General features: G+C 38.9%; 1 protein-coding gene across 2 annotated transcripts in view; it reads right to left on the bottom strand.

Annotated features, from left to right (window-relative positions):
- Nucleotides 1-10265, bottom strand: part of dnajb5 (DnaJ heat shock protein family (Hsp40) member B5) — a 15512-nt gene extending 5247 nt beyond the window's left edge. Inside the window, exons 1-4 of one of the 2 annotated variants that reach the window (XM_015373031.1) lie at nt 10187-10265; nt 9851-10067; nt 6381-6648; nt 3716-4380 (exon numbers count right to left, since the gene is read on the bottom strand). In XM_015373031.1, the coding sequence (XP_015228517.1) occupies nt 3716-4380; nt 6381-6591 (876 nt within the window). In that variant the 5' untranslated portion in view covers nt 6592-6648; nt 9851-10067; nt 10187-10265. Of the gene's footprint in view, nt 1-3715; nt 4381-6380; nt 6649-9850 lie in introns of both variants that reach the window. The other variant, XM_015373030.1, reaches the window with a different exon arrangement.
- Nucleotides 10266-11582: the final 1317 nt, after the last annotated feature.

Here is an 11582-nt window from a genome sequence, read left to right as displayed (position 1 = left end):
GTATTTCCCCCACAGACCACCAGGGCGGCCGAGAATACCTTTGTTCAACCTGAAATGACTCATTTAGTCATCCATAACGTTATGGTATACATTAATTAACTGAAAAATGTTGCATAGTGTCCCTTTAAAGTTTGCAAGCAGTAAACACCTTAACAGCAGATAACTGTTAACGTCCTTATTTGGAAGCATTTATTGATCCTAGAGGGTAACAGCTAATCGGAGATAGGCAGAGACCAAAGCAGGTTCTGAAAAAGCTCTTACTTTAAACATGATATAGTACTTTGCAGAGTTTTTTTTAACATTCCTTTTGAAGAACATCATAAGTATCTGCTCAGTGTTTTATAAACATCTAACTCACCTCATATTTTCAGTAGATGTATTTTATACCAAATGTGATGTCTATGTACTTAAATCAGCATAAGGATCAAGTCTTCTACATTGCTTTACCTTTACATTTGTGCTTGAAAGATTACAAACTCTATAATGCAATTCACAAACGTAATAATACATCAAAATGATACAAATGTAAGTCATATATATATATATATGCTTGAGGGTTTTATATATAAAACCCTCAAGCATATCTGTATATCTGTTATTCATTCTGTTTTAAATGTTTTGCTTTTTTTGAGGACAGCAGAAAGCAAAAGATATACTGTAGTAATGTTACTAGATGACAAAATTTGTGGTTAATGTCAAGTAGCTCCCAGGATTATGATTAATTATGATCTGTATCTGGGGGAAAACATGCATAATAATTGTGTGTTGTTGCAATCAGTTCAAGGTCTAACATTTATAAAAATATAAAAAAAAAACTATAACTGATCCATTGATCTTTCCAGCACTGGTTTTGTATAATCATTAATTAATATGCTTATATTTAAGAATAATTTAATCCATTTATCATTTATAGTTCAGCAATACATCATTGCTTAATTTAAGTTTTTTTTCTGAAGAAATTTATTTGATAGACTTTCAGTGTTCAATCCTTACAGAATCTTTTTTTTCTTTCTATAATTGATTTAAATTTATATATAATTAAATCATATAGAGCTTTATTGTGACATGTCATGAGTTTGGCCTCAGTCCAAACTCTGTGAACTGTAGTACAGATAGTCTGATGTAGGTATAGGGAGTAGATTATCCTAAATAAGAGTAGATTTGGAAGCAAAGCAAGAGAAAAAAAGTGGATGCATTGGTGTTACAACTTTAAAGAATAGAAAAAGGTCTACTAAGCTAAAAGAGATGCCTTAGTCAGATTGAAAACTGTTTTTGCAATAGGAATCACTATTTGTTACCTTTTGCTTACATGGAGATAGAATAAAACCTTTTATTGCATTGATTATACAATGCATTTTCTTTTGATTCTGCTCCATTTTTATTTTCCTGTCAGAGCTTTGCAATACTCTGAAGATTTCCAAATAGGTTTCATACAGGAGGATCAATGGGGGCACACAATATCCAGCATTTGCATCTACTGCTGAGACTATTTCTGATACTGGAGATGCTTCAAGATGGTAGGCACTTATTTTGGTTTGCAAAAGTAGTTGCTGGCTTAAACCTCTTATTTAGCTTATTGGATTTATACTAAATGGAAATGTTAGAATTGACCTACTGCGGGTAAGGAGTTGACATATAATGACTTTAAAAGTTCAAACATTACATTTAAGCACAAAACAAAAACTAATGTCATATTTTTTATGATTTGACATGAGCATCAGCAGATATAATGGCATTCAATTTAATCCTAACACAGGGAGCCATTATCGTTGTCATATGGGGGCCTCCTATAGGTTTGACAGGATTGGGATCTGGAGAAAAAATTGGTTTGTCAGATTTGAAGTATAACTCCTGTTGTTTGTGGCTGCTGTCACAGTGACAACACAGCAGGGCTTTAAGACTCCCATGTGTGGCACAGCATGTTAAAGAAGACTTGGCAGCTCTAAACTCTGGATGTCTACTGAGGCATGCTCCTGGCAGAAAGCTAACCTGAGCAAACTAGAGAAGAACCCTGCTGTCAAAAATCTGACGTAATATTTAATACGACGACATCAACACATCCTCTTCTGTTTTGGTCCTTATAGCTAGGAAGCTGGCTCTTATTTAGAGCAGCAGTTATGGCCGTGACAAAGGTTGTTTTTAGAGTTCATGACATATTTCCCATTTTAATAAATTGTGGCATGCTCAGCCTGTATTTAATCATAGGTTTTCACTGCAGCATTCCTTAGCATTTTTGGAAAACGGAGAGCGGAGGGAGGAGTGATTTATGAGCTTCTTTTTTGCTGTGGAAACCAAGTCATCTGACCCATTTCCCAGGATGAAGCCCCCACCCCAGAAACATTTCCCCCTACTTTGCCTTATCTCATATTTGACTCCATCAGACTTAATTCTCTTATCCAGCTGAAAAGGTTTCGGCTGTAGGAGTTGTAGAGTGCAAAACTCAATCGCTTTTTAAGGTTTTGATTTAAAAACATCTCCAGCTTTTAAATATGACTCACTAAACTCAAAGTGTTTTAGTCTGTACAGTCGCACTGTGAGGCCACTTCTGCATTACCTCAGTGATTATTTCAAAGTGTTGCTGAAGCTCTTAAAAAATAAAAAATAAATTCAGATCTGCTTAAGCTGAATACAAAGAACTGCACAGACTGCTGCTCTGGGGGCACCTGTCATTAAGCGGACTGAAGACAAAGACACGGCAACCTTAATGGAAATATTAAAGCAATGGTGGACTCACTGCCCCCCAAAATGGAGGAGCAGCCAAATTAAATATCCTGCCAGTTGCAATAATAGCTGCTGGGACTGTCACCACTGTAACACTTCAATCCATCTTTAACTGAATGTGTGCAGTAGATGGATACTTGTGTGCTCTCCTACTTGTTTATCTTTGGGATTTCATGCACACAACAAATGAGGGTGATGGTTCGATGCCTTTCACACCAGGACACCACATTCCTGCTGTTTCTCTCACCTCAGTGGCAGAGGCTCTGCTCCGACTGATCCTTCCTCACCTTACATGTGTATACACCTAGAAGCAGTGCTTCAGGACTTTGGGAAAGGAGGCAGAATAAAGCACATTGAAAAAAGGATTCATGCACTTTAAACGCTTTCAAATTGATCATGTTACAAAAGCAAAGCGTTTAATGTGGATGTTTTGTTACAGACCAAATAAAAAATAGAGCATAATCCTCTGCAGCTCCTCCAGAGTCTCTGAATGATGCTCAATTTTCCCTGCTGGTCAGTTTAGCTGAATTGATGTCTCAAGGTTCACCTAAGAATAAAATTTTTGGGCTTCTACTTGGGACGTAGAAAACATTTTGAATGCTGCAATTCTGTACAAAACATAAAAAAATAAAATAAATAAATAACCAAATATTTTTCATATGTAAAGAAATATAAAAATCTTTCATCCTTTCCCCTTCCTTCCCATTTCTAAACTAAAACCTGCTGTTCTGTCTGATAAAATAAAAATGATATACTGAAAGGTGCGGTTGTCATACTAAAAATGTGAAAAAGTTCAAAAATATTTTCACAAGCCACCCAACCAGGCCATTTCTGGTTATTGTTTCCAATCTCCCCATCTGCATCACTGCAGTGAAAATCTGCCTGGCTGGACCCACTGGGAATCAAACTCCCACTCTCTGAAGCATTAGCAAACAAACTGTGGGTAGAACTGCAACATAAGAGGATAAACAGAGATGAAGGAAGTGGGACGTACCTCTTTCAGGGTTATCTTGCAGTTATAAATGATATTGGAACCATCTCTTTTGAAGTGGGCATGCCCCCTGTCTTTAAGTACAAACACTATGTCGGCGGGAATGTTCTCCGGGGTCTCGTCCCCCTCCTTTGGGAAAGTAATCTTGGTCCCCTCCTTCCAGCCCTTCTTGATGACAATGTTGAGGATCTTGTCCTCTGTCCTCATGCTACGCCCGTCTGGATTCAGCCTGCGACGAGTGATCTTCATACGCTTGGTGCAGCCGTGAAAGATCTCCTCCAGCGAGACTTTCAGCTCATGAACCACTGGAGCATCCTGGTGCTTACGGTTGGTCCCCACACGCTCTGATGAAGCTGCCCCCCTCCTCCTGCGGCCCTCCCCTGGAAAGCCATTGTTCATTCCTCCTGGAAAGCCAAACTGTCTCCCAAAATGAGCAAAGGGGTCATCCTCATCCATTTCTGCATCCTGCTCTGCTCCGTTGCTGTGATCACCGTGGAAAGGGAAACCGTTGGAGCGGCTGTGGCTGCGGCTGGAGCCGAAGAACACATCGAAGGGGTTGGATCCCCCGAAGAAGGAGGCAAAGGTGGCATGGGGGTCTCCATGGAAAGTGTAGTGGTGCGTCGAGTTCCCAGGAACACCTGAAGAGCTGCTGCCTCCTGTCTTCAAACCTACAACAAAACAGATTGTGAGGAATCGCTTTATTATAAAGCACAAATTAAAAACATCCTCTAACAGCTTAAACAGAACATGCTGGGAAAGTATGGTATTAACTATTTTACTAATGTGAACAAAATGATTTTTGGATTTTCTGACTCATTGTTTTCAATTTCAGACAAGCACAAAATTATACATGTAACCAAATTATATATGTCATAAATTAAGCATAATGTTTGCAGGCATTATATTTATATTTCTTTTTTCCTTAGATTGTATGAAATAAAGTAATCATTCATTCATTCAATTTTCTGAAGGCAAAAATGTTTATATTAGGGCTGATCCATCCATCCATCTAATACTGCCTATTCTATCAGGGTCGCGGTTGGGTTGGTCCCTAACTCCAGCAATAGGTGAGAGGCGGGGTACACCCTGGACAGGTTGCCAGTCTGTCGCAGAGCAAGACAGAGATGCAAAAAAGACGTACACCCCTGCACACACACACTCACACCAAGAACAATTTAGAGATGTCATGTGTGTTAGGAAGCCAGAGTACCCAGAGAGAACCCATGCATGCGAGGGGAGAAAATGCAATCTCCATGCAAAAGACTTTGGGCCGGGATTCAAACCCAGAACCTTCTTGCTGCAAGGCAACAATGCTACAAACTGCTCCACTGTGCAGCATCCATTAAGCACTCATTTGTATCTAAATAACATTTTATATCTTTGATCTGCCCTATCACATTGATTTTAATATTTTACCTATCAGCATTTTAGTTTTTGACATAGAACTACATAAATACAAACAGGTAATAGGCCCTAAATCATTGGGAGTTACTGGCTGCTCCTTTTGGGGCTGCCTGGACCCCATGTAGGGAATTGCTGTTTTCGGGACAGGGGTCACGTTTAGGGCTAAGGTGTAAATTTAGTTTAGGTCGGGATTAGGGTTAGGTATGAAAGGAAATTCCCCGCAAAATACAAAGGTTATTACTTTAGGTAGTTGCCAAATTGAAACTTCTAAAATTTGTATTTATTTAACAAAAATTGAAATTTAGGTGTAATAAAAATTTGTGAGAACATTAATAGCGGACTATGATGACAAACACTGTTAAGGTCCATTTGTAAAGGAAACAGGAGCTTGCCAAAGGTTCCTACGTCCGCATTGAATATGTAAAAACTGGCAATGAGGGAATGAACATGATATTTTGACTTTATATGGAAAACAAAGGTTTGTTACCTATTTGCAACAAAATACCACTGCATTATTTTGAGATTCATGCAGCCTAAAGATAAGACAGTTATTTAGGCAATCTACGGTAAACATTTTTTTTTTATAAAAAGAAAAAAAACCTAGAAAATCGACCATTGAATTGTATGCTCTTTTGAAATGCTTTTTTTTCCCTGAAAGTCTGCAAAACGTCAGATACCAGACAGAGAACCCAGCTGAAAAAGCGCACACAGAGGGTAGATAACAGCTGAGAGAATGAACCAAGCGTGGGCAGGAAAAATCCCACAGCATCACCGATCTTCCAGTTCTGCTGCTGGTGGAGGAGCAACGGCTCAAACACGAGGTCATAGCAAACAACAAGCTCACACAAATACACACAAACGTGCGCAGAACACCCACGGATGCAAACCACAGCATTTGCTCCTATTCATATCTCAGCAGCAGAACGATCTTGAGCCACCTGTCTGTCAGGAAACACGGACACACACATTCATACACACACCAAACCAACAGCTGAGGTGAACCATAAGTTATTGGACCTTGTGATGGTTTTTGACACCATAATAACCAACAATCACACACATAAAAAAGCATGGAGGAGATGGAATTATTACTTTAGTGGCTAGAGAACAATTTTGCGATATTAGATCTGTGCCTGAGTTATCTCGGTTGTAATGCCTTTTGGCTTCTCAGGCAGAGCCCTGCAGGCATCTCTGCATGTTCTATGAAGGTTTTCTTTCATTGATCAAAGCTTTAGAAGAAGAGCAGGGATCATTTCTTCCTCACCTTCCTCTCCCAGCTGGTCGTAAACCACCCTTTTCTTTGGGTCGCTGAGTACCTCATAGGCCTCTGCGATTTCTTTGAATTTCTCTTCCGCATTTGGATCTGTGTTCTTGTCTGGGTGGAAACGCAGTGCCATGCGCCGATAGGCCTTCTTGATCTCATCCTCATTGGAGCCCTTGGTGATTCCAAGGGTCTTGTAGTAGTCCTTCCCCATAGCTGCAACTCTCAGGACTCAGAAGCCCCCCTCTTCAGCTCAGACTGTGCTCTAACACTGGTGAGACATAAACACAGAATAAGAGTTTTTATAACTACAGAATATGATTGAAAAGCAGATTTATTCCATTAATCCCATTGAAAAAGTAAAATTCCCATACATTTTATTACAGATAACTATAAATTGCATCAAGTGAGAACCCACAGTTCAGTTTCTCACACAGTAAGCATAAAGAATAAGAGCAATAAGAGTCTAATGTGGTTATAAGGCCTTATGGTGAGGCAAACTGATGTTTATGTAGGTTAGTCTATTGAGGGTCTGCTGCACCCCCCCCCCCCTTTTTATTTATTTATTTATTATTATTATTATTTTTTTGTTTGTTTTTCCCCCTCCACCTTGTGTATATGTACTTTGGGTTTTTGTCTGGTCAAGTTTAATTATTTGTAAGTGTATATATGTATGTTTCTTGTTTTCCTGTTAAAATCAATAAATAAATGTTTAAAAAAAAAAAAATAAGAGTCTAATGGAGGGAAAAACTATGCACATCTGGCAGGGATAACCACACACTTTAGATAATCATGAAGCAAAGCCCTTTAAATGTTTTGGAGAAATTTAGAAGGTGGGGACAGCACTTGGACGTAACACGAGACAACTTCAAACTACCTGGACAAACTGGAAAGAGACTAGAAAAATGCACAACGGTATATATTTCTCTTTTCAAATGAAAGCAAATTTTTGATTTACCAACAACCCAGAGTCTAGAGGTGGAAAAGTTTGGGCGCATTCAGCAGCCATGCCTTAAGATCACGTGAAGCTCATGCATTACAGCTTCCTCCACTTGCTATCGGTGGTTAATGTGTTGCTCGATTTGTTACGAAATTTTTGTTTTCGGTGTAGATTAAGACATATGTAGCATTTGTTGTAATTTTTATCACATCAAAGGAGGACGATAAAGCTAAGTTAGCTCTAAAAATATTGGCCCACAAATATCGGCAGCACTTATTGATTATATTGATCAGTTAGACCAATAAATAATCGGTATCGTAATTTACCTTAAAAAGAACCTGTGTGGGTCGATCTCTAAGTTCTTTGATCAATTGTAAGGCTTTGATTGAAGGATTTTATTTTGAAAGTGCCTTTTCACAATGCTTATTAGAAGAAATTTTCCACTTGAGAAAGAAACAAAAGATGACTGATGGAGCATCACAGTAGTTATACCAGGCTGCAATGAAGAGAAGCTGTCATAGTCTTAAAACAGGCTCAGTGTCAATCATTCAAATGAAAAGGTTAAATGTAGAATAAAGGAGAAACAACTAGATATCAGCCTCTGCAGGTATAAATGCAACTTAGCCGCCTTTTGGGCACTGTTCAATTTAAAGCCTTAAATTGACCCCTAGCTTTCTGATCAATAGATGACTATAATTTACCCAATGAACAACAATCAGCACTATTAAAGCAGGTACTTTTGTAACATCGTCACAAAAAGGTGTGTGTTTCTTCAAAATAAAAGCACCTCATGTTTACAGCAATAGGGAACTCAAGATTTACAAGTATTGACTAATATTTAGTTCAAAAGTTAGCATATGGATTTGGTTAATTAAGCCAGAAACCACCTGAAGCAGGGGCTAAATCTGGGTGTGGTGATGGACTCAGACCTGAACCTTCAGAGGAACAATCTATCACATGAAGAACATCACAGGATTATAGGTTAATGTCTCAGCAGGGCCTTGAAAAACAAATGTATGCTTTCATCTTCAGTAGAAATGATTACATCAATAAAGTCTTCACAGTTGATGAGCTGACCCAGCATGCTGCTGCCTGCATCCTCACTAAAACTAAGAAAATGGAGCACATCAGCACAGTCCTAAAATCATTACACTGGCTCCTCATATATTAAAGAATAGAGATTTAAATAATTCTCCAACTGTATAAATCACTGAATGGCTTTGCAAATAAATACATTCACACATCAACATCCCAGATCTATCAGGTCTTCTGGCTTAAGTCTACTCTGTACACCCAGAACCAGAACCAAAGAACGAGAATCAGAGTTTAGTTCCTATGCTCCTCTGGTCTGGAATAAACGTCCAGAAAATTGTAAAAGTGCTGAAACTCTCAGTTGCTTTGAAACAAGATTACATTGTTGAGATTGGACTCATTGTGAAAACATTACTGGTTTAAGGTTTTAGTCCAAAACATTTTTTTTAACAAATCATCTTATCTTTTTTTAAATATAATCATTTTTTTTCAATTGTTCATTTTGATTCTCTTTAAATATTTGCATTTCCTTTATGCCACGCTGTTGTATTTTTCATGCAGCACTTTGAATGGCCAAGCTATTCTGTTTTCCTTTCACTTGCAAGTTTATATTTGCAGTATGTTTAATATTACATTCAGTCATGTTAAAAAAAAAATCCACAGCAATTTATTGCATTTTTATGGTTTAAAAAAAAGACATTTGCATTTGTGTCAATGTTATTATTGTGTTAAAGTGAGGATATAGGATATAGATATGATTTGAATTCATAAAACAACAATGCAGTGGAATCTAGTTGTCTTTATATTTAGCTAAGACTTGACTTGTAAAAATGAGCTTTGAACAAAGAATAAAGTTTCTCCAATTCTCTAATCTCCTAAACTGGTAATAATGATAACAGGTCTTAGCTGGAAGTCGGGCCCAAATAAAAATCTGCTAACGGGCCTCAAACAACAGTGGGCCGGCCCTGGACATGACATGCACCCCCCCTTAAATATCTCCTTTGGAGACTGTGAGATGTTTTAAGTGATATGTTGGGAACAGGGAGTACTGGTTTCATCAACTGTTGCCATGGTGATATGGTGCTGATGCAGACTGAGATGGAGAGCAGAGGAATCCCCTTCATCTCACTGTAACCAAGAGGGCTTCTCCTAGTCAGCTCTACATGGCAGCACTGCTATATTTTACCTCCATCCACCTCCTCCTGGACTGCAGGAGGAATTTCTACTGTAAAAAGGAAGGAAATTGGGCAACTGCGGACCCTGCTGATAAACTACCATAATAATGTGTTAACTAGGCGAACAGGCAGGAGAGAACCCCATCACTGCAGTGCCTCTGTCCTTAGAGAGAAAATCAGTTTATTTTTCGTTTTCCGTATTTTTCGTGGTGCCTTTACTTAAAGAAACAGCTCCAATTTGCGAAGTAATGCCAAAAATATATTTTCCCGATTAATGCATGTCCATATATAGGCAAACGGTGGAATAAGTGAGGAAATAGCCCTACCAGAAAGCCCAGTCAGTGAGGAATCAGATCAGCATGGTCCGGCTCCTTTCTTCCCTTCAGCCCCGCCGTCTGCCCCGCCGCTCCGGTTCCGCTGCCTCCTTATAATATCCTGACGTCAGGACGCAGCACCGACCGGCGGGGATCACAGGTTTGGAAATAAACCAGTGACCAAACGCCTGCCTGAGGAAAAGCTCACTGCCAAATCTGTAGCAGAGCCCTGATGACGATGGGAGAGCAGGCAGGGTTTAAAGGCGTCAAGAATTTAACTCCCCGATTATGAAACAATTCATAAACTTAAGGATCCTTTAAAAGTGGATTTAAAAAATATGTCCTTACCAACCCTGTTACTGCTGCGTCTCTTCCTGGATATGTGTCTGAAATGAGGAGACTGGAGCGCAGACCCAGCCCCCTCAGCCGGTCTGCAGGGGCCACTTGCTTTTTTCTTTTTTTTATGTTATTGGATCCACTCACAAAAGACACAAACTTTCCCCCAAAGTGTTAAATCTATCTACTTTTGCTTTTTCTGTTCTTATATCCCCCCTCCAGGTAATTAGTTTGAGTTCACTCAGCAGAGACAGAATCAAGTTTGGATCCTGATTAAAAAATGAAATAATAATAATAATGTGGGTGTGCATGTCCATGCAAGCGGTGGTATAGTCGTGCCTGGTCTGAGTCATAAGATGACTCCACTCACACCTGCATCTTCACCATCACCATCTATCTGTTTAAGGGCAGCAACTATGAAATCACAGCATGGAGACACCTAATCACCCCAGCATAGGGTATGGCTTTATCTTACTTTTATTTCATGCATTTAATCCATTAAACCTTCATCTCTGCAGTAACCATCCAGTCAGTCAGGTATAAGCAGACTAAGTGGAAAAATGCACCCAGTTTTTCCTTCTTTTGCTAATCACTATTGCATCACTGCCAGGAGGTACAAGGATCAAATCCCAGTTTGCTTCTTCCTGCACCAGGTTTGCATGTTCCCCCTATGCATGAGCAGGTTCACTCCAGGTACTACAGCTTCCTCCACATTTACTGTTCCTTTTTGACAAAAAATTACTTTTAGAAGTACTTATACTGCACCATGCTTGTTACTTCAGTAATATCTTATGGAGGCAAAAACACCACCCCCACCACCAGCATTAAAACAAGCTGTGTGAAGTACAAAATGTAGGAATGATCAATAATAGCCATATCAAAGTGGTAAATGACACTGTTGGACCTTAATGGGGATAGGACCTGTATAACATACTGCTAACAACCAACTCTTCAGATCAAAACTAAGAGTCTCCACACATGCATAACAGCAAAGCCCCAAACCTCCACTTAAAATCTAAGTTTAGAAAGCCCTGCTAAAATTACCAGACCTTGACCCTCAGGAGAGAGCTTAAAAAAGAGATGCTTGCATGAGGACTCTTTTAAATATACTGTTCAACAATCAAAGCCGGAGGAACCGTTAAAAAGTATGTTTTTGAACAAGCTGTCTAAGAGGTTCTGCAGTAGATTATGTCAACCTTCAACAACATGTGTGCATGTCTTCACAATACCTCAAATATAATCTCTAGTTTTTTTTTCACATGCATCAATTTACAACACACAAAAAAACAGAGCAAGACATAATTATCTTAACAATTATGCATCAAAATGGGAGCGGACATATTTTCGCCGTTGTTTAAAACTTGACAAAAAATCAACAAAATATGAAAGAATGTTTTATTGCAGATGG

The sequence above is a fragment of the Cyprinodon variegatus genome, unplaced genomic scaffold (genome assembly GCF_000732505.1).
Source record: "Cyprinodon variegatus isolate N-32 unplaced genomic scaffold, C_variegatus-1.0 Scaffold80, whole genome shotgun sequence".
NCBI classification, from domain to species: domain Eukaryota; kingdom Metazoa; phylum Chordata; class Actinopteri; order Cyprinodontiformes; family Cyprinodontidae; genus Cyprinodon; species Cyprinodon variegatus.
Note: the sequence above shows the minus strand (reverse complement) of the source record. Positions and strands in the feature narration are given on the sequence as shown.